General features: G+C 44.1%; 1 protein-coding gene and 1 long non-coding RNA gene across 4 annotated transcripts in view; one reads left to right on the top strand and one right to left on the bottom strand.

Annotated features, from left to right (window-relative positions):
* SHROOM2 (shroom family member 2) overlaps positions 1-23818 on the bottom strand; it is a 214842-nt gene that overhangs the window by 124868 nt on the left and 66156 nt on the right. For all 3 annotated transcript variants that reach the window (XM_077294740.1, XM_077294741.1, XM_077294742.1), the window contains exon 2: positions 7427-7572. In XM_077294740.1, coding sequence (XP_077150855.1) covers positions 7427-7572 — 146 coding nt within the window. The remainder of the gene's footprint in view (positions 1-7426; positions 7573-23818) is intronic.
* Positions 16-1287, top strand: LOC143815496 (uncharacterized). Its single transcript, XR_013223762.1, has 3 exons — positions 16-50; positions 181-224; positions 375-1287. It is a non-coding gene; the product is annotated as an uncharacterized LOC143815496 (long non-coding RNA).

The following is a 23818-nucleotide window of genomic DNA, read 5'->3' as shown; positions in this document are numbered from 1 at the left end:
GTCCTTCACCCAGTGGCCGGATTTACGTACGTGTCACCAAGCTGGACCCGGTAAGTATCTCCTCCTCTGGGGATAACACTCATCAGGTGCTGTTCTCTCATTGTGGTAATCATCATCATCATCGATCTTACCTTTTTTCCACTTTTTCTGACAGTGACTTTATGTTTCTATTTTTCTTAGGTGGATGAAAAGATCTGGACTGTGAAAGAATTCACGACCATCTGGTGAGTGACCGATGTACACACAGGACACCTATTATGTCAGTACATTGCATCTGATGTTATATAGCAGAATGGTTCATTATAAAGACCATTCCCCTAATATAACATAAGATCCGGTAGATAGATTTCCTGTCTTCCTCTTATGTCTTGCAGGATGAGCCCGTGCCAACTGCCCAGAACTTCATGCCTCCTGACCCGTGCCTCACGTCTCTGCTGCTGTACGTCACCTCGGCTGCCCTTCAACATCATCTCTCTCTATACCCTCTTCATGCCGGACCACTGCCATTGCTGCCCCAGACCCTTGACGTCCTGGGCTGGCATCTAACATCCCTCCAGCCCGAAGATCTTCTACCCCAGGAGCGGCCTGTGCTAAGTTTCCATCTGGTGAGTTCAGGAACAATAGTCGCACCTTTCAGTCCTGGGGCCGCTGAGCAGCAGCATGTAAGGAGCGTCCATTAGCCCTGAACTCACCTTAGCACAGGCCTGGTAAGTATCGCACCCATCACCCACACTACATGGTCAGTGCAGGTCCCCACACTACATCATCAGTACAGGCACATACATAGCACACAGTACATATCAGCACATAGATGTAGGACATAGATCGGCTTCTGATCCTGAGATTTAATCTGATCGCCATATTTGGGGTCAGGAAGGAATTTTTCCCCCTAATATGAGGACAATTGACCCATTCCTCATAGGGGGTTTTCGCCTTCCTCTGGATCTACACGGCCTTAAATAGGTTTAGTATAATAGATTGATAAGTAGAATCACACACTAGTAGCACAAAAAAAGTTATAATAAAATAAAATGTTCTTACTTTAAAAGAAAAAAATAGTTCCTATAAATAATAATTAGTCCAAGTAAAGAAACATATATATTACTTTACATGACAGACATATTACACAGGTTAGGTACATTACACAGGTTAGGTATCAGCCTTTGATCTTGGGATTCATTCTGATCGCCATATTTGGGGTCAGGAAGGAATTTTCCCCCCTGATATGAGGATAATTGGCCGATTCCTCACAGGGGGTTTTCGCCTTCCTCTGGATCAACACGGCCCATAGATAGGTTTAGTAAAATAGAATAAATAAGTAGCTTATGTTTATAATAAAAAAATATATAATTTATGTAAAATAATAATATAATATTTTGGATTTACAATAATATATTCGACACAAATATAAACGTAAATTAGCCGAAAAATAGAAATTACTTTTATATTTTTATATAATAAACATTTATATAATAATAATATAATAATTTTAAATAATATATATTTTTTACATTAAACTTACGTATACACATTAGCTATGAGCCCTTGATCCTGGGATTCATTCTGATCGCCATATTTCGGGTCAGGAAGGAATTTTCCCCCCTAATGTGAGGATAATTGGCCGATTCCTCACAGGGGGTTTTCGCCTTCCTCTGGACCAACACGGCCCATAGATAGATTTAGTCTGATAGATGAATAATTTACACATATACATGATATATAATATATAATAACCTCATCTATAAATAAAATCTTCTTTTTACCCCTATACCTTTGTGTTGTCTTTACTCCATTGCTCGGCCATGTAGTCATTATTATACTGCCCCCTATGTCTGGTGGGTGCATACAGCAGTGTCCCCCACACTCCAGGCCTCACGGCCCCAACACATCATGGTGTCAGGATTTCCTTTGTATTTCTCGGGGGAGAGAACCTGCGGCAGCTTCTGAAGCCTCGATAATAATTCCATCCTCAGTGCAAAATGAAGGAAATCCTGACACCATGATGTGTTGGGGCCGTGAGGACTGGAGTTTGGGGATCAATGTCACACATGAGGTAAAGCTGGATGAGCCCCGATATCATTATATACAATGGGGATAAATCAGGTAATTGCTCTGATTCCTGGGAGTCTCAGGTCCAGAGCAGGAGACTCTGGGGCCTTTCTCCATTTCCGCTAATAAATGAGAACGCTGAGCCGCTCCATCCTCTATTACCTCAGAACTTCCTAACAGGACAGAGAAGAATGGGTTTCCTATACCAGACCCCCATATCATAGACAGCCAGTCTGATTAGATCCTCCAGAAAAGATTAATGAAGAAGGAGAATCCCCTGCAGAGAGGCGTCCACAGCAAGAGATGTGATAATAACAGCTTTTGTGTCATTTCCTAGTGATCTGTATCTGGAAATAAAGGATGACAATCAAAATAGCCGCCATTATCGCTCCTACAGGGGACATCACTAAGCTTTCATACACCCTGAACAGTACATGGTGTAATGACACATCCCCTCACATTACCACTGTTACAGAGGTGCCATAAAGCTCTCATAGATCCATGGTCAGCATTAGGGGTAGGCAGACTTGGCATCTGCCTAGTACCCTCACTCCTCCAGGGGCCTCCAGCCAGTGGTATACCGTTAATAGCGGCATACCACGCAGCCGCTAATACCGGCACACCATGAGGCCACTATGGGATCCGTGGGTCAGGGGATGCCGATACAGTTGAAAGCAATGATAGAGGAGAGAGCGTCATCTGAAGCTCCCTCTCCCATCATTCCCCTCTATTTCTGACGCAGTGGGTACGCGATGACGTCAATTAATCGCGCACCATGCTATGCCGGGCAGTGGAGCTGCTGAGACGCTCTGCAGCAGCGGGGGAACTAGGAGGAGAGGCGAGTATTGTATTTTTTTTCATATATTAGTGAGTACGTGCAGCCATAATACTGCAGGACAGTTGGGCTACATGATACTCTATGGGGTGGCTGCATTATACGCTATGGCAGTGTTCCCCAACTCCGGTCCTCAAGAGCCACCAACAGGTCATGTTTTCAGGTTTTCCTTAGTATTGCACAAGTGATGGAATTATTGCTTGTGCAGGTGATGCAATTATTACCTCTTCAATATTAAGGAAATCCAGAAAACATGACCTGTTGGTGGCTCTTGAGGACCAGAGTTGGGGAACACTGCTCTATGGGGTGCCTACATTATACTCTATGTAGTGGCTGCATTATACTCTGAGGGGGGGATGCATTATACTCTGAGGGGGCTCCATCATACTCTATCAATGACTATGACTATGGAGTGCATTATCCTTTATGAGGGCTGCATTACATTCTATCGTACTATGGGGAGTGCATTATACTATATGCACTATATGGAACCTGCATTATACTGTATGGAAGGCTATGGGGAATGCATTATACTATATGAAGAACTATGGGGTGGATTGCACTACATGAAGGACTATGGGGGGTGCATTATACAATATTGAGGACAAAAATTAGTGTACTATACTATTTGGAGGACTGAGGAGTGTATTTGTCACAACTCTGTTGTCGGGTGTCCTGGGACCAGGGGCTCATTCCCTGTCCCTAACACTAGGGGCCCCTAGCTTGCCCTGTTCCCCAGGTTACTTCTGATGATGAAGATGCTGTGGCCACATACCTTGCCTTAGCTCCACCCTCAGTCTGCACCCTTACCGCACGCAAGAAGGAGGTGATTAATAGTGTACTGTAATATACCAACCAGACTAACAAGATAATACGAACAGGGGTAACGAAAAATACCAAACATACAACCCCCCCATAGAATATAATACAGCCCACCTCCCCATAGAATATAATGTAGCCCCATCAAAGAGTATGATGCATTCCTCCCTCATAAAATCTAATACAGCCCCCCATAGAATATAATGTAGCCCCCCATGGAATATAATACAGTCCACCTCCCCATAGAATATAATGTAGCCCCCATAGAATATAATGCAGCCCCCCATAGTACGTAACACAGCCTCCCCCATAGAATATAATGCACCCCCCATAGTATATAACACAGCCTCCCCCATAGAAGATAACGTATAATGTACCCACCTTAGTATACAACACAGCCCACGTAGTACACAACGCAGGCCTCGTAGTACACAGCGCGGCCTCGTAGTACACAGCGCGGCCTCGTAGTACACAGCGCGGCCTCGTAGTACACAGCGCGGCCTCGTAGTACACAGCGCGGCCTCGTAGTACACAGCGCGGCCTCGTAGTACACAGCGCGGCCTCGTAGTACACAGCGCGGCCTCGTAGTACACAGCGCGGCCTCGTAGTACACAGCGCGGCCTCGTAGTACACAGCGCGGCCTCGTAGTACACAGCGCGGCCTCGTAGTACACAGCGCGGCCTCGTAGTACACAGCGCGGCCTCGTAGTACACAGCGCGGCCTCGTAGTACACAGCGCGGCCTCGTAGTACACAGCGCGGCCTCGTAGTACACAGCGCGGCCTCGTAGTACACAGCGCGGCCTCGTAGTACACAGCGCGGCCTCGTAGTACACAGCGCGGCCTCGTAGTACACAGCGCGGCCTCGTAGTACACAGCGCGGCCTCGTAGTACACAGCGCGGCCTCGTAGTACACAGCGCGGCCTCGTAGTACACAGCGCGGCCTCGTAGTACACAGCGCGGCCTCGTAGTACACAGCGCGGCCTCGTAGTACACAGCGCGGCCTCGTAGTACACAGCGCGGCCTCGTAGTACACAGCGCGGCCTCGTAGTACACAGCGCGGCCTCGTAGTACACAGCGCAGCCTCGTAGTATACAGCGCAGCCTCGTAGTATACAGCGCAGCCTCATGGTATACAGCGCAGCCTCATGGTATACAGCACACAGCCTCATGGTATACAGCACTGCCTCATAGTATACAGCGCAGCCTCATGATATACAGCACACAGCCTCATAGTATACAGCACACAGCCTCATGGTATACAGCGCAGCCTCATAGTATACAGCACACAGCCTCATGGTATACAGCGCAGCCTCATAGTATACAGCACACTGCCTCATAGTATACAGTGCAGCTCTCCCCCCCCCAGAATGGCCCCACAGTCCAGTACTCACTGTTATAGAGTAAAAAAAAAAACAACACAGCACACTCCTCACCTCTCCTCGTGCCCGCTGTTATGGACCTGGTGGTTAGGAGCACCCGGAATGACCTGATGAGTAAACTAGTAATCGGAACAAGCTCTGGGAAAGTGGGAACTCTGCTGACCGCAAACCCTACTCCTATCACACACACTAGAAATAGCCGTGGAGCGTACCTAACTCTCCCTAGACGCCTCTTCACAGCCTAAGAGCTAACTACCCCTAAAGATAGAAATAGAAGCCTAACCTTGCCTCAGAGAAATTCCCCAAAGGCAAAGGCAGCCCCCCACATATATTGACTGTGAGTTAAGAGGAAAGTCACAAACACAGGAATGAAACAGGTTTTAGCAAAGGAGGCCAGACTTAACTAAATAGTCAGAGGAAAGAAAAGGAAACTATGCGGTCAGCACAAAAAACTACAAAAAACCACGCAGAGTATGCAAAAAGACCCCCACACCGACTCACGGTGTGGAGGTGCAACACTGCACCCCAGAGCTTCCAGCTAGCAAGGAAATATCATGATAGCAAGCTGGACTAGAATTTAGCAGTACTAAGAAATATATTCAGACAGCAGTAACAACAAATGAACTAGCAGTGACTTAGCTTCTGCTGGAGTAGACAGGTCCTCAGAGAAGTCCAAGAGAGATCTGAACCAATACTGAAACATTGACAGCTGGCATGAAGTAACGATCTGAGTAGAGTTAAATAGGGAAGCAAGCATAACAATAAACGAGGGCAGCTGAGAAAGCAACCTCAGAGACCAGCAGTTCCCCTCAAAGCCACCAGAGGGAGTCCAAGAGCAGAACTAACCAAAGTACCATTCATGACCACAGGCGGGAGTCCGAGAAATGGAATTCACAACAGCCCGCGCTGCTTCCAGTTCCTGCTCCTGCCGGCACACAGTGAGTTCGCGGCAGTGTCTGTCAGAGGCAGAGCGGGGAATGATGAGAGAGGGAGCGTCAGCTGACGCTCTCTCCTCCATCATTGCTTTGAACTGTACCGGCAGACGCCGGTATAGTTAAATGCGGCGGGGGAGTCGGCGCTGGCGGGCCCCCTGCCTCACAGGGGCCCCACAGCAGCTGCGTGATGTGCCGCTAGCTGGGGGCCCCTGGGGGAGCGAGGACCTAGGCAGCTGCCTGCCCCTAACGCCGGCCCTGCCTGCAGGTGCCCCCTGGAGCCTCCGGGCCCCTGTGCAGCTGCACAGGTTGAACAGGCGGTATGTCCGCCCATGAAAAAGTGTATTAAAAACACACACAAACATATACCCATGCAATTATACATTTAATAATTATATGTTTGGCATCACAGTCCTATCCGGATATACTGGTCAAGTGAGATAGTGATGACACGAACATTTGAGGAAATGCAGACAAGCATTATCTCATTCACTTGATGGACATAACCAATCCTAAATATAAAGCCAAGCTGTCACTCCTATTTACAGACAGCCCTCGGCATAGCTAATTTTAGTAGTCTGTGTTCAGACTACAGTTTAGGGTTCTTCAGTTTAGTTTAGGTTTTTTAAAATAATGAAAAACGTACAATGCACAGCCCTAATTGTCAAGCTACTTTCACCATTAAAACTACTTGACCCAAAAAGAGCCTATTAAAATCAACGGAGGCTGTTGGGGTTTGCTGGTAATTGCTTAAAAATGGATATAGCATATCCAACATTACTCTGTAATAAACTGGAGCCAAGAAGCTGGTGTGAACTGAACCTAAGCAAGAGTATGGTACATTGGTGAAGATCATCGATGAAACGAGCGTTTCTAGGAAGTGTAAAGTGTGCAATATAAATGGACCTTTACAATGGTGAGCTAAGATAGTGGCATGTGGACAATTCCATTATTGCCACATTTACCAGTATTAAGCACATAAGCTGCGACTCATCAATATCGGTAATTGCTTGCCGGTCTTGATTAAGAGGCGTGGTGGAGTCAGACGCTCCTGATAAATCGGAAACGTGTGACGAGTGTGGTGCGCTACAACAGTCATGTCCTTACTGCGCTCCCTGTCCCACCCCAGGTCTATCCATTTTGGTGTAGCTGGGAGAAACTGATGGCAAAGGTTTGAAAAGTCGCAAAATGTTGGCGCAACTCCGAGTTGAGACAATATTCTGAGATTTTTTGAAGCTTTTATGCCACTTTTTTTGGAATAAAAGCTTTGATGAATTGGGGCCATAGATTTTTATGGTATCTAAACCTAGCATGAAGGGGATTTTTTTCAAAATTATGTCAATATTGTTTTAGAATTTAGAACTTATAACCAATAAAATAATTGTGCCAATAATAATGTGGCGAGTCTCTTACCTTTTCACAATCATTTTCAGCGTTTTGTGAGATCCTTTCACTAGACAAATCGCTTCCTGGCGGTAACCGGAGAGTGGTATATCATTGATATTCACAATCTCATCTCCGGCCATTAGTATCTCACCAGCTTTGCTCCCTTCTTCAACCTGCGATCAAGAATTAAAAAAAGAAAATGTAACGTCTGCAGCTACAAACCGATAGCAGTCAGAAGTATTATTACAAGGCAAAAAATACCATGTTCAAAGGCTAGGAATCCACTGACTGGAGGTTTAGGACATACAATCAATTTACATGATTTTAAACTTTTGTGGTCGACTCGACACCAATCTAGAAGTCTACCACGTCATCACCAGACCCTTCTGCCAAAACTGCAAAGTTTAAAGGGAACCTGTCACCCCCTTCCCCAGGAGTTTGTAACTAAAAGAGCCACCTTGTGCGGCACTAATGCTGCATTCTGACAAGGTGGCTCTTTTAGTTCGGGTCCCTGCCACTGCTGAAATAGCCGTGTTTGAAATATACCTCAAAATCGTCACGGGTGCAGGTCTTTCCCCCCTAATCCAGACGCCTCCCAGCCGTCACTCAGGGCCTCTGCACGTCGGGCGCTGCCTCCTCTTCCTTTATTAGCGTTCCTGGCGCCTGCGCTTTAAGTTCAAAAGGCAGCACAACTGCGCATGGCCGAAAAAAAAAATAACAGTGCAGGCGCCAGGAACGCTAATGAAGGTAGAGGAAACAACAACCAGAGGCCATGAGTGACGACTGGGAGGTGTCTGGATAAGGCTACGTTCAAATTTGCGTTGTCGTGTGCTGCGTCGGTGACGCAACGCACAACGCACGCAAAACGCAGCTAAACGCAGCGTTTTGTGACGCATGCGTTCATTTTTTAGCGCAAAAAAATGAAACATGCTGCGTCCTCTGCGCCCTGGCGCTTGCGCCAAAAAACCGCATGCGTCACAAAACGCAACAAAACGCATGTCCATGCGCCCCCCATGTTAAATATAGGGGCGCATGACGCATGCGTCACCGTGGCTGCGCCCGACGCAACGCAAATGTGAACATAGCCTTAGGGGGGAAAGACCTCCCCCGTAGCGATTTTGAGGTATGAGGGACAAATTTCAAACACGATTATTTCAGCAGTGCCAGGGACCCGAAATAAAAGAGCCACCTTGTCAGAATGCAGCATCAGAGCTGCACAAAGTGGCTCTTTTAGTTACAAACACCTGGGGAAGGGGGTGACACGTTCCCTTTAAGTTGTTGATACAAAGTTATGTGACCGATCTGCGACCAATATACACCAGAGTAAGATTCAAGACTGATCCGTCACAGAGAACACCAAGGAGGATTTCATGACCTCTCGAGGTTCAGAGACAAGACATAAAAATACATTGCTACATACATAAAGACAGGTCATAAACCTACACCGGTCAGAGGAATAAGTTATAAAAAGTCAAAGCTGCCCTGCGATAAATAAGGCTAATAAGCATGTGCTGGATGTGATAAGTGATGGTTGTGGCTCTATACTTATTTTGTGTGTGCAGACAGGTATAAACTTTATAACAGGTCACTTCCTTTAACATCATGTCCAACATAACTGCCACATATAAATAATCTGGTAGCAGAGGAACAAGTTATACAACTAATCCAGGTGAAAAAAATACAAAAAAAACTCAAGATGAAACAATGAATAAGAATATGAAGCAACCTGCACAAGAAGAGAAGATGTTTTATTAATTAATCATGGTGAAATAGGGAACATTAAAACAATTAAAAAGCAAAAAAAGGGGGAGGTGCTAAAAAGCAGATCTCCATAGAAAAATATATATGAAGACCTATAGATCTCCCGATCAGCCAAAAATAGGGCTGAATGCAGTAATAGAAAATACAGCAAAACAAGGCAGAGATGCTTACCTGCCTAGGCCACCAAACAAATGCACTCTCAGGATGCAGTGGACCCATGTGGTAGATAAGCATCTCTGCCTTGTTTTGCTGTATTTTCTATTTTTGGAGGATCTTTGAATCCTCTTTTTGTGCTTTTGCTGAATGCAGTAATATCAATACATGGGTTACAACAGGAATAGCCAAATATTACAAGTACAAATCTAAGTGCATATACGCAAATGACAGGAAATAATGGCTACAGTTAGTCTATAGATTACAAGAAATAGAAAGAGGCAAGCATAAGTGATGACACGTCCTCTTTAAAGGGAACCTGTCACCCCCCCCCCCCAGGCGTATGAAACTAAAAGAGCCACCTTGTGCAGCAGTAATGCTGCATTCTGACAAGGTGGCTCTTTTAGTTATTGGTGCTGTAACTGCAGAAATAATCCGTTTTGTAATTTGTCACAAATACCTTCCTTCAGTCCTGGAGGCAGGCCTTTCTCCCCTGCTACAGACGCCACACTGCCGTCACTCAAATCCTCTTGGCGCCGGGAGCCGCCTCCTCACCGCTGTTTTGAAATGATCCGGTGCCTGCGCTCTTTTCTCCTGCCTTGGGCAGGCGCAGTGAGCGCTGCCCGTCCTCTGTGCTCATATGCAGTCTTGCTGACTGCGCCTGTGCGGCCGCCCTGCCTGTGAATCCCAGCCCCGCAGTGTCTTCTGATTTATTCTCACTAATGGCTTACTCCACTCTCCCCGTTAAAACCACAAACGGTTAACCCTGCTGAGTATAGTATGGAGGATTCAGGAGAGAGAGCAGTCGCATGGAAAAGAGTGGGACAACAGTTGTACAGGGTCATCTTGTGTCACAAAAAGACAAGTATTCAGTAGGGATGATTCCATCTGCAGTGATATCTACTGTGCAATCACCTGGCTGGTGAAGCTTATTGGGTGTTGTGACGAGTGCTCAATTGTATTTAGACACCAATCAAAATTTTTAGGATGTTAGAAGATCTGAAACCAGAAACGATAAGGGCATTCGTCACCTACAGGATATACCAGCATCCGTATAACTCATGTGTCATCAGCTGTTCATGATGTATCCATTACATATGTATGCATTGCCTTATCCTATGGTGATTGGCATCAGTCACGCCAATTTCATGGCACATATATCCAATGGATGCCAGTGTGACATGCCAGTAAATAGCACCTGGAACCCATAGCCTCCAATGAGGTCTCCTACATTATTCTACAATTTATTTTTTGCAGTATATAAAACATCTAATGGTCAGAAAGTAGCGACAAGGACCCTCTTTTGGCCCCAGTGAGTAATGTACCCCTATGGTCATGGTTTAGAGAGTTTCGGTGTTACTCATTAATACATTCACCATTATTCATTCACCAGAGATTACAAAATGCTAATAAATAATAAGAATAAAAATGCTAAATGTTTTTAAATACCCCAAGGGTAATGCTGATTAAATAATTACTCGATGATCTATACAAGTTAGAGAAAACTCCTTGAAATTGTGCAAAACCTGCCTCTGGCGAACGGTGTGAAGTAATATCAGGCATGCCGTATACAAGGAGCAGTTGTGTCATGTATGTACGAGCGGCGGAGGCAAATTCCAGCCGGATCCCGTGATTGCAAAGCCAACATGAGCAAGCTTGTCAGCAGCAGCAGCTCGGACCCACACTGTATCAGCAAAAATCGCTCCTGTGGGCCGGTGACTTATTAACCAGAAAATCTGCTGCATAATGGGGGGTCAGGGCAGTCGCTGGGCCCTTCTAAACATTAATCAGACGTTACCTATTAGTTATTTCCTGCAAAGAATGTAAAAATGTTTTATGGCTGCGGTGTTATTCCATTATTTATTTGGCAGTCTGCTTTATATACAATGTAAACATTATCAGACCGATCTAGGGAACTCCCATCAACAAGGAAGCTTGCACAATCAGCGGAGCACATGTTCTGCGCGGAGATCACTAGTGGGAAGCAAGAAGTCCAAGGGCAAACATGGGACGGGTGGGGACACCTTGAAAACGGCTCGAATATGCACGCTAGAAACTGACTATTTCCCTCCTTAAAATGGCAGGACTTCTCAGTACTACACAGTGATTTTCACTATTTGATGAACTACTGATGTAACTGCATTAGGGTCAGTGCATAGACGGCTTTTTAAGCCGGTACAGTTCCACGACGCTCCTGATAAAGCACTACATAAACGCCAAGATTCTTTTAATCACTTCAGGTTTCCAAAGACGTAAAGCAGTTAAAAGGCGACCTGACGATTCTTCAGACGGGTCACTATTTAATTCATACAGAAAAAAGAACCTGCCGCAAAAAAAACCTCAAAGATGTAAAAAAAAGGAACTTCAGGAAAAAACACCACCGGTTTCTTGAAGCATCTTCTGTCTGAAAAAACTTGGCTCTGGAAATATCACCAGCACTTTCCACCTTGTAATGAATCAGCTCTGAAGCTAACCTGGACCATGAGCTGCTCCACAAAGAAGATAAAGAGGGGCTATGGCAACGTCACACAACCTTTTCTTCAGAAGCTCAAAAACAATGAGTTTTGTCAAACGAAAACTGATTTAGGAAACACAGGCGTATTTTATCCTGATGTTTTCGAGCAAAAAGGTTTAAAGTGAACTAAGAAAAACATTAAAATGGTACCCGTCATGTCAAAAAATGCTATTAACCTGCAGCCATGGGGTTAATCTGCAGGTTAATAGCGTTCTAAAGTTGTGTGGCCGCCACAGTATGGCTGTAAACACCCAGGCCCTAACTGACAGCCAGCTCAGGAGTCCATCAGTACTGAGCTGGCTGTTAGTCAGTGCCGGAGGCGCAGTTACACCGCACTGTGGACTCAGTAAACCAAACCTCCGACTCCTCAAATTCACTGACTCCCCCATACATGCCTCACTACTGAGCATGTATATAAAGTGCAAGAAATATTCATCTCAACTAAAAGCCGAGATCTTTAGATCAGGAACAGAACAGACATTTATTGGATATTTCATAAAGTTTCCAAATTATTATGAAAAAAAAACTTACAGCATATCCTGCATTGTACTACTGTACCCAATTTATCATATATTTTAGGAGTCTGAGTCGGTCCACTTTATGCCGACTCCACCAAAATGGACACTGACTTTAGCCTTGCGGTTGCAGCCGCTGCTCACTATGTACTGAGCGGTGACTGAAGCCGTGCTGGCCACACCCCTATGACTGAAAGCCCGAGGGTGCCACAAGGAATAAAGTTAATTTCCTCCCGGTAGCCAGGCCTTCAGTGAGGCGGCCACATGGCTTTAGAACACTATTAACCTGCAGATTAATCGCACATCTGTATTAACAGAGTTCTTTTAAATGAAAGGTTCCCTTTTACACAATGCTTCCTCAAAAACGATCACTTCTTTTAAACTCTAAGCAGTTTGGGAAGCCTAAAAAAAAAAAAAAAAAAAAATTAAAAAGGGTTTTCCAGGTTTTGGAAAAGCAATGGCGGAAGCTGGGAGACAGAGGGGCAATGTGCCCCAGAAGAAAGAAATTTGCATAACCACATTGCAGTCTCAGTCCACTTTTCATGTACATGTTTCATTCATGTTCTACAAATAAACTATTCCAGGTGTGTGTTCTAGGTTTTGTTTTCTTGGGGACAATGTCTGCAAAAACATTTACTTTTAAAGCTCACCAACTCAAGTGAATGTGTCTGTCAGTGTGGTGGGAATAGAGCTGGAGTGACAGAGGCTTCAGATCTATAATAGCGCTTCACTCCTTTAGAAATCAATATAAAACACATTTCTTCATCACGGAAGAACGGACTGGCTATGTAAAGGTATTTTTGGGCTTGGCTTTAAAAGAGCTACATGCACATAGAAATAGTTTTGGCAGTGAAATCCTGATGACATTTAAAAAAAAAAAAAAAAAAAAAAAAAAAAGGAGCTGATTAAAAACAGTCTATTTTTTCATATACTCAAAAAAACAAAAAAACAACTATCTGTGAGGCCTAGCCATAACAAAGACAGACAAGAACTTCCCATCTGACTCTTCGAGGACAGACTCTATAGGTATATGGGTTCCTTTAAAGATGATTTAGGATCTGAGGTACGGTATATATTTTTTAGCCAAAGACTGAAGAAATGATCTCTGTAAGCTCAGCTGTTTGCGAATCAGTCTCCACTGCCCTACAGTCTTGTGGACAGAAAGAATTAAGACTATAAGGGTATGTGCACACGTTGCGTTTTTTGCTATGGATCCGCGTTTTTGACGCTGCGGCTCCGCAGCAATTTTCCATGCTGTGTACAGTACAATGTTAACCTATGGGAAAACCGCGCGGAAACGCAGTGGTTTATTTTCCGCAGCATGTCAATTCTTTGTGCGGATTCCGCTGCGGGTTTACACCTACTCCAATAGAAATCTGCAGGTGAAAACCCGCAGAGGAAACCGCAAAAGAAACCGCGATAAATCTGCAGTAAAAACCGCAGCGTTTTTTGCGCAAAATTCCGCAATGGAATCTGCAGCGTGTGCACATGACCTAAAGGCTATATGCACACGTTGCGGATTGGTGTGCGGATTTTTCCGCACTGTTTTTGCAAAATCCACAGGTAAACTGAACTGCGCATTACCTGCAGATTTTCCGCGGTTTTTGTGCGGATTCCACCTGAGGATTCCTATTGAGTTGACATACTGTGGAAAAAACACTGCCGCGTTTCCGCGCGTTTTTTTCCCGCAGCATGTGCACTGCAGATTTTGTTTTCCATACGTTTACATGGTGCTGTACAACGCATGGAAAACAGCTGCAGATCCGCAGCGTCAGAACCACTGCGGATCCGCCGCAAATTCCGCACCATGTGCACATAGCCTTACAGCTTCAGCTATACAGTAATATAATGGATTTTACAGCCCACCATATTAAAGGGGTTGTCCAGTAGTTTTACACTGATAGCATATAAGAAGGATATGTCCGCATTATCAGATCAATAGGGGTGCAAAAGCAGGGCACCTCCACAGACCAGCTGTGATCAGTTGTGGAGCAGCACAGCACAGCTCTGTCAGCTGTACAGGAGCCAGGTACTGAACCTACTCAAATAACAGGAGCGGATCTACAGTACCTCACTGCGGCCACCACCGAGAGCCGCTGACCAGCTATGGTGCAGATTGTCGCACCCCCACCAAGTTGAAATTCATGACCTATCATAAGGAAAAAAGTAGTGGACAACCCCTGTAAGACTCATAGAACTACTATTTTCTCTATCCCCCACAGTACTAATGCCTCCCTGTCTTATGTGCCCCACAGTCAGTCATTAAAAAGTATCCTCGCCTCTCCATCCTCCTCAGAGTCCAAATGTTCACCTGTCAATGGTGGGCAAATTAGATCCGTCACCATTACAGCCTAGGAAGGCTACAGGGTAATTACGCCACATGCTGAGGCCTGAAGACCTATTTCTCCACTGACATGTGAGGGAGGAAGCAGCAAGTGTTCTATCGAGAATCTTGCGTAAGATCTGCGTGAAAAGAAGGTAAAATGTGGGATTATTACCAAACTTCTGTTGCACAATAGGGCATGAGCATGGACCATGTAAGGTGCCAGAGGGCCCAGTATATCCTGTATAAGGAATTCATCTAGCGAGACGATTCCTCCATAACACTGCATGTGAACAGGTCACAAACCGTGAGCCTACAAAGAAATGAAAGCCACAGCATTTCATTGTGGTACGTTCATATAAAGCGTTACTACACAGTCATACAGTCATGGCCAAAAGTATTGACACCCCTGCAATTCTGTCAGATAATACTCAGTTTCTTCCTGAAAATGATTGCAAACACAAATTCTTTGGTATTATTATCATCATTTAATTTGTCTTAAATGAAAAAACACAAAAGAGAATGAAGCAAAAAGCAAAACATTGATCATTTCACACAAAACTCCAAAAATGGGTCAGACAAAAGTATTGGCACCCTCAGCCTAATAATTGGTTGCACAACCTTTAGCCAAAATAACTGCTACCAACCGCTTCCGGTAACCATCAATGAGTTTCTTACAATGCTCTGCTGGAATTTTAGACCATTCTTCTTTGGCAAACTGCTCCAGGTCCCTGATATTTGAAGGGTGCCTTCTCCAAACTGCCATTTTTAGATCTCGCCACAGGTGTTCTATGGGATTCAGGTCTGGACTCATTGCTGGCCACCTTAGAAGTCTCCAGTGCTTTCTCTCAAACCATTTTCTAGTGCTTTTTTAAGTTTGTTTTGGGTCATTGTCCTGCTGGAAGACCCATGACCTCTGAGGGAGACCCAGCTTTCTCACACTGGGCCCTACATTATGCTGCAAAATTTGTTGGTAGTCTTCAGACTTCATAATGCCATGCACACGGTCAAGCAGTCCAGAGCCAGAGGCAGCAAAGCAACCCCAAAACATCAGGGAACCTCCGCCATGTTTGACTGTAGGGACCGTGTTCTTTTCTTTGAATGCCTCTTTTTTTCCTCCTGTAAACTCTATGTTGATGCCTTTGCCCAAAAAGCTCTACTTTTGTCTCATCTGACCAGAGAACATTCTTCCAAAACGTTTTAGGCTTTTTCAGTTAAGTTTTGGCAAACTCCCACCTGGCTTTTTTATGTCTCGGGGTAAGAAGTGGGGTCTTCCTGGGTCTCCTACCATACAGTCCCTTTTCATTCAGACGCCGATGGATAGTACGGGTTGACACTGTTGTGCCCTCGGACTGCAGGGCAGCTTGAACTTGTTTGGGTGTTAGTCGAGGTTCTTTATCCAACATCTGCACAATCTTGCGTTGAAATCTCTAGTCAATTTTTCTTTTCCGTCCACATCTAGGGAGGTTAGCCACAGTGCCATGGGCTTTAAACTTCTTCACAGGAACATTCAGGTCTTTGGAGATGGACTTGTAGCCTTGAGATTGCTCATGCTTCCTCACAATTTGGTTTCTCAAGTCCTCAGACAGTTCTTTGGTCTTCTTTCTTTTCTCCATGCTGAATGTGGTACACACAAGGACACAGGACAGAGGTTGAGTCAACTTTAATCCATGTCAACTGGCTGCAAGTGTGATTTAGTTATTGCCAACACTTGTTAGGTGCCACAGGTAAGTTACAGATGCTGTTAATTACACAAATTAGAGAAGCATCACATGATTTTTCGAACAGTGCCAATACTTTTGTCCACCCCCTTTTTTATGTTTGGTGTGGAATTATATCCAATTTGGCTTTAGGACAATTCTTTTTGTGTTTTTTCATTTAAGACAAATTAAATGAAGATAATAATAAATAATTTGTATTTGCAATCATTTTCAGGAAGAAACTGAGTATTATCTGACAGAATTGCAAGGGTGTGAATACTTTTGGCCATGACTGTATATACCCTTATATACTATCTTAAGTATATATCTAGAGTGCATGCACAGCTCTCATTAGTGCAAGAATATAAAAAGAAAGAAGAAATCGATCAACCACCTACTGACATTCAGCAACAGGACATTTGTATGCTTACTGTAAAATAGAAGGAACTGGGGAAAAAGATAAAAGGGCAACAGATTTTATATTAAAAGATGATTTCAAAGTGGAACTTTACTCCAAAACATGGACATGTGCCAGGATCTATAGTTCAGCACATAGCTACAAGGCTCGCGGGAGCGTCAACTGAGGAATTAAGAAAGCAAACACGGCTCAGAGCTTATACGGTATATATGGAAATGTGCCTATAAATGGTGCACAAACTACATTATATTATGTGGTTCTCTCGCCAAACTTAGACAAATTTAGTTATTTTTCTCGCCTATACAGCGCCATCATACAACAACATGGATGCCACGCGTCTTCCATCTATCTGCGGTTTTTACTGTTTAAATGGTAGAAGCTTAGACATTCTGCTGTATTCTTATGGAAATTAGAAAAACAAATGCCACAATGATGTATGCAGAAAAATTAAAAAAATAATGTCTGAGTGAGGCCTTAGTGTCCACAACTAGAACTGAGAAGTGTAGTGCCGACAGTAGACCACCATATATAAGCCACATGGTACCTGCACAGTAGTGCCACGTCACATCTATTCCCTATACTAGACCAACAGAGCAGGAATAATAACAGCACAGATTGGCCCAAACTTTATCGCCACAATATACAGTGGATTGCAAAAGTATTCACCCCATCTGGCATTTTTCGTGTTTAGCTACCTCACAACCTGGATTTAGAGTTTGCATCAGTTCATGTAAACTGAATACTTGATTTTCTTTTCATTATGAAGCAAACAACAAATAAGACAAAACTGAAAATTTCAGTGTGCATAACCACAGAGTGTATAACCCCTGTAAATTCAGTACTTTGGAGGCAATTACAGCTGCAAGTTGCTTTGGATAAGTTTCTTTGAGCTCTCCACATCTTGCAACTGGGACTTAAGCTCATCCCTCAGAGCAAAACTGCTCCAGCTCCTTCACATAAAATTGTTCCCTCTAGTGAACAGCAATCTTCAAGTCTGACCACAGATTCTCAATTGGATTAAGGTCTAGGTTCTGACCACGACCTGGACCATTTTCCCTGTTCCTGCTGACATAAAACATCCCCACGGCATATTGCTACCACCACCATGTTTCACTGTGAGAACTGTGTTCTTGAGGTGATGAGTCTGGTGCCAGACCTAGCGTTTACATTGGTGGCCAAAAAGTTCAAATTTGGCTTCATCAGAGATTGGGATTTTTTTTTTTTTAATAACCCAACCCCGACTTGTACTTTGACAACTTTGTCCCTGACTTGTTTGGAGATCTCCTTGGTCTTCATGGTGATTGGTTAGTGGTGCCTCTTGCTTAATACTGTTGCAGCCTCTGTGGTCCTTAAGAAAAGTTGTGTATATATACTGACAGACCATGTGACACTTACATTTGCACACAGGTGAACTTCCTTTCACCAAGCATGTGACTTACGAAGGTAATTGCTTGCACCAGAAATTTTTAGGGGCTTCATAGCAAAAGGGGTGACTACATATGCACAGGCCAATGTTTAGATATTTGAGCAAATACATTTAATGTATGCCTATATTTTTCTCACTTCACCAACTTGACAAATTTTTTTTTAATCATGTATTTTCTTTATTAAAGCATATGAAACACCAATAATACAGTCCGATACAATTTCCAGACAAATACCATACGTTAGATACCTGACCTGATAATACATTTTCGTTTTACTAAACAACACCCTTACCCCCTAACCAACTCCCCCTCTCCCACCCCCCAATCTCTTGCCCATTATCCAATACAACACCAACTTGACAATTTAGTGATGATGCATCACACATAAACGGGATTAAAAAAAAAAATTTCAGCACAGGTTGCAATGTAACAAAATAGGTAGAAAGGCAAGGGGGTGAATACTTTTGCAAGCTACTAGACTGTGCCTGATCTAATGACTATATTACTACAAGCATAAATTGTCAAAGCAAACTTTAGACATTGGGGAGGAATGTGTGATTACAGCTCTAGACTATAATTCTGGAGCGAGGACCAGATAAGTAACTTTCTATATTGAATACTCCCATATGTAAAGGGGCCTTAGTGGAATCTATAATTCCTGTTCTATTTCCAGGAAAGTCTGCATCAACCAATATTTACGAAGTAATAAAACACAATATTCATACAAGGCTGACCCAAAACATCATGATGGCTTTTCTGGGATAATTTCCAATGAATTCGTTGTGGGCGTCTGTAAGGAGTGCACACAGAAGACTAATTGGAATATTTGCTCATTTTTATAGCCCCATAAATCAGTTCTTCCGCTTAGTGTGAAAACCATGAGAGTGGCAGCTTATAACTGGACGCTTTACACTGGTTATTTTCTTAGTCACGTTACTTTTCCAGGAATACTCCCAATCATACTTTCTATGGGAAAAAATTGTAACCTGTTAAACATGTCAGGACGCTGCAGAACAGGTCATAGGCGTGCCAGCAAAACTTCCCTATGGTTTGAGTAACTGCATATAAGTGGATGGGGAAAAAAACAGTATCAATATAAATATTACAAACTTACTATTCGTTATGGGCAGACCTGTGGTTGTTCGAACTTCAATAAATCGTTCAGTTTTGGTACCAGAACGGTATTCAAATGAATGGGGGGCCCGAACATTTCGGCGTTTCCCACACTGTCATCTGTGTGATGTCATCTTTCATGCTACGGCCGGTCAGAGCACTGCAGTTCCCATACTGTCACACAGATGACAGAATATAAGCCAGCAGCTCTGGCCGCTGGTGAAAAGGTTAGCACGGCTGATGAGAGTAAAACTCATCAGTGTATGACTGGTCTCGCCAGTGGCAGTGAGAAGAGGCAAGGCTGATGAGAGTATTCATTATCTGGCACTCGTCCATAGAAATAAAATTTGACAGTGAGATACTCCACCTCCTAGACCGGTCCTCTGCTTTCGACACAGTTGACCACTGCCTCCTACTACAGATCCTCTCTTCCTTTGGCATCAAAGACCTCGCCCCATCCTGGATTTCCGCATACCTTTCCAACCGCACGTTCAGTGTCTCCCACACTACCTCCTCATCCCACCCTCTCTCTGTTGGAGTCCCTCAAGGATCTGTTCTAGGACACTTTACTCTTCTCAATCTTTACACTTGGCCTGGGACAACTCATAAAAGTCCCATGGAGTCCAGTACCACCTTTATGCTGATGACACTCAGATCTACCTCTCTGGCCCAGGCGTCACTTCTCTGCTGTCCAGAATCCCGGAGTGTCTATCAGCCATATCCTCCTCCTTCTCCTCTTGCTTCCTCAAACTCAATATGAACAAATCTGAACTCATAATCTTTCCTCCATCTCATAGATCTTCCTTACCTGACCTATCTATCGCAATTAACGACATCACGCTTTCTCCCGTATCAGAAGTCCGCTGCCTTGGAGTAACCCTTGACTCTGCCCTGTCATTCAAACCGCACATCCAAGTTCTTTCCACCTCCTGTCGCCTCCAGCTCAAAAATATCTCCAGAGTCCATCCTTTCCTCAACCGTCAATCTACTAAAATGCTTGTGCATGCCCTCATCATCTCCCGCCTCGACTACTGCAACATCATTTTCTGTGGCCTCCCTGCTAACACACCCTTGCACCTCTCCAGTCCATCCTTAACTCTGCTGCCCGACTAATTCATCTCTCTCCTCCGCTTCCCCCCTCTGCAAATCTCTTCACTGGCTCCCATTCCCTCAGCGTATCCAGTTCAAATTACTAATACTGACCTACAAAGCCATCCATAACCTGTTTTCTCCATACATCTCTGAACTAATCTCCCAATATCTTCCCTCACGTAATCTCTGGTCTTCCCAAGACCTCCTCTCCTCCACACTTCTTCATTCCTCACCGAACCGCCTCCAAGACTTCTCCAGAATACCCCCATCCTCTGGAATTCTTTGCCCCAACATGTCCGACTATCAACCACATTCGGATACTTCAGACAGAACCTGAAAACTTACCTCTTCAGGAAAGCCTACAGCCTGCAATGACCCCGCTGCCTCCTCACCACTACCGAAGCTACCGCCTCACCAACACTGGAGCTCCTGCAACCCTCAACCTACTGTCTCCTTCCCCACCATCCTGTAGAATGTAAGCCCGCAAGGGCAGGGTCCTCTCCCCTCTGTATCAGTCTGTAATTGTTAGTTTGCTTACTGTAAATGATATCTGTAATTTGTATGTAACCCATTCTCATGTACAGCACCATGGAATCAATGGTGCTATATAAATAATAATAATAATAATAATAATAATAATTGGTGCAGTGGTGTGTAGCTTACTGTACATGTATTTATTGAATAAATTTAAAAAAAATGTAGTGGGGTCCCCTCTATTCTTGATAACCAATGCATGTAAAGCGGACAGCTTTATAAAAAATAAGGGGTACCAAGCAATTTTTTTTAAAGTTATGTAAATAATTAAAAATAGCGGTGTGGGCCAACCACTCATTTTTGATAACCAGCCAAGCTAAAGCAGACAGCTGGGGGCTGGTATTCTCAGACTTGGAAGGGGCCATGGATATTGGCCCTCCTCAGCCTAAAAATAGCAGCCCACAGACGGCCAGAAAAGTCGCATCTATGACATGCACCAATTCTGGTGGTTTTCCCGGCTCTTTCCACTAGCCTTGGTGTGATGGAGTAATAGTTTTGGGGTTGATGTCAGCCGTTTTCTGTCCGCTGACAATAAGCCCAGGGGTTTGTAATAGACAGGCGTCTATCGGACATCCCCATTAGTAACCCAGTAATCAAAAGTAAGAAACACACAAAGAAAAAAGTCTTAATTGAATAAAAACACTCCCCACAAATCACCCTCTATCCATACATTAACCAAAAAGTAAAAATAAAAAACAACACCACAATATTCCTCACCAGTCCAACAATAATCCATATGACCCACAATGTGCTTCAACTCTGCTACATCTGGATGCATTGCTGAGCGATGGAATGACCGCTCAGCAATGCATCCATGTGTAGCAAAGTTGGAGTACGTTGTGGGACATATGGATTATTGTCGGACAGGTGAGGAATACTGTGATTTTTTATTTTTATTTTATGGTTTATAAATGGGTACAAGAGAGTTATTGTGGGGAGTGTTTTTTTTTCAATTAAAGGACACTTCCCTGCATGTGTCTTTATTATTTTTGACTATGAAGTAATGGGGATGTTTTCCAGACACCTCTCCATTACTAACCCCTGGGCATGATGTCAGCAAAAATAAAACAGCGGACATTAACACCAAAACTATTACCCCACTTGCTGCACCACTAATAGATTCGCCTTTTCGGGTAGGGCTGTGGGCTGCTATTTTTAGTCTGGGGAGGGACAATATCCATGGTCCCTTCCCAGTCTGAGAATTCCAGCCATCAGATGTCTTGTTTAGCTTGGCTGGTTATCAAAAATGGGGTGGACCCCACACATTTTGTTTTCAAATTATTTAATTAAAAAACGGCGTGGGGACCCCCTAATTGATAACCAGCCAAGATAAAGCTGACAGCAGCAGCACGCAGCTTTACCTGAAATGGTTACCCAAAAATAGGGGAGAACCCACATCTTTTTGCTTTTTTATTTTTTTTTTTATTTTTTTTACATACTCCACCTGAACTTACTGTACATGTATTTTTGGAATAAATTAATAATTGAAATAAATGGCGTGGGGTGTCCATTAATTTTCCTAACCAGATGATTGAAAGCTGGTGGGGGTTGGTGCTATTATGCTGGGAAGAAGCCAATATCCATGATTATTCCCAGGCTGTTAATATCAGCTCACAGCAGTCTATGTAGTCTTTAGTGGTTAGTAAAGGAGGGACACCAAAGAAAACAATGAAGTGGGGTCCCCCTTAATATTACTAACCAGCAAATTCTAAACAGACAAATGTGGGCTGATATTAATAGGCTGGGAAGGAGCCATGGATATCGGTCGCTTCCCAGACTAAAAACACCAGCACTCAGCCACCCGAGATAGCTAGATGGTGATGGTCATAATAGGACACTTTACTGGTTTCTAGATTTAGGACTCCGAAAAGTAGCCTTGGAAGAACATAATGGCGGACCCCAGAAATAGCGCATCCATTAGATACGCCAAACCTGGTGCTTAGCCTTGACTCTTCCCACTTACCCTGGTGAGGTGGCAAATTGAGTAATAGTATTGGGGTTGACGTCAGCCTTGTAATGTCAGCTGATATCAAGCCCAGGTGAGAACCTTATAACTAGGGGCTGCAGCCCGCAGTGGACGGCTTTGTCTGTGCTGATTGTCAAAAATAGAGGAGTCCCTTTTTTTTTTTTTTTTGTTTTTTTTTGTTTTTGTTTTTTTTACACAGTTTGCCGGACAATACTTGACATGGCTGTGATTGAGCCAAAAGTGCCCACACATGAAAGCTGGTTGATTGGAAGGCTGCAGCCTTTCAACAAGCTTTGTTTGGGCTGCCGAACCAGAACAGTAACACTGGACTTCAAGAAGTCAATGTTCCGTGCACTAGGCGTCAGGTACAGGTTCACCCATCTCTACTTACTATATACATAGCTGTTATGGACCTGGTGGTTAGGTGCACCAGGAATGACCTGATAGTTAAACACGGAATCGGGACGAGCTCTGGGGAAATGGGAACTCTGCTGACCGCAAACCCTACTCCTATCAACACAACTAGAAATAGCCGTGGAGCGTGCCCGACTCTGCCTAGACGCCTCTTCACAGCCTAAGAGCTAACTACCCCTAAAGAAAGGAAACAAAGCCTCACTTGCCTCAGAGAAATTTCCCCAAAGGTAAAAGCAGCCCCCCACAAGTATTGACTGAGTTAAGAGGAAATCACAAACACAGGATGAAATAGGCTTTAGCAAAGAGAGGCCAGTCTAACTAAACAGATTGAGGATAGAAAAGGGATCTTTGCGGTCAACACAACAAACTACAAAAACCACGCAGAGTGTGCAAAAAATACCCCCGCACCGACTCACAGTGCGGTGGTGCCACTCTGCACCCCCAGAGCTTCCAGCTAGCCAGGCAGTTTTATGATAGTAAGCTGGACT

The sequence above is a fragment of the Ranitomeya variabilis genome, chromosome 3, assembly GCF_051348905.1.
Source record: "Ranitomeya variabilis isolate aRanVar5 chromosome 3, aRanVar5.hap1, whole genome shotgun sequence".
NCBI classification, from domain to species: Eukaryota; Metazoa; Chordata; class Amphibia; order Anura; family Dendrobatidae; genus Ranitomeya; species Ranitomeya variabilis.
The sequence above is the reverse complement of the archived record's forward strand: the minus strand, read 5'-3'. Positions and strand labels throughout refer to the sequence as shown.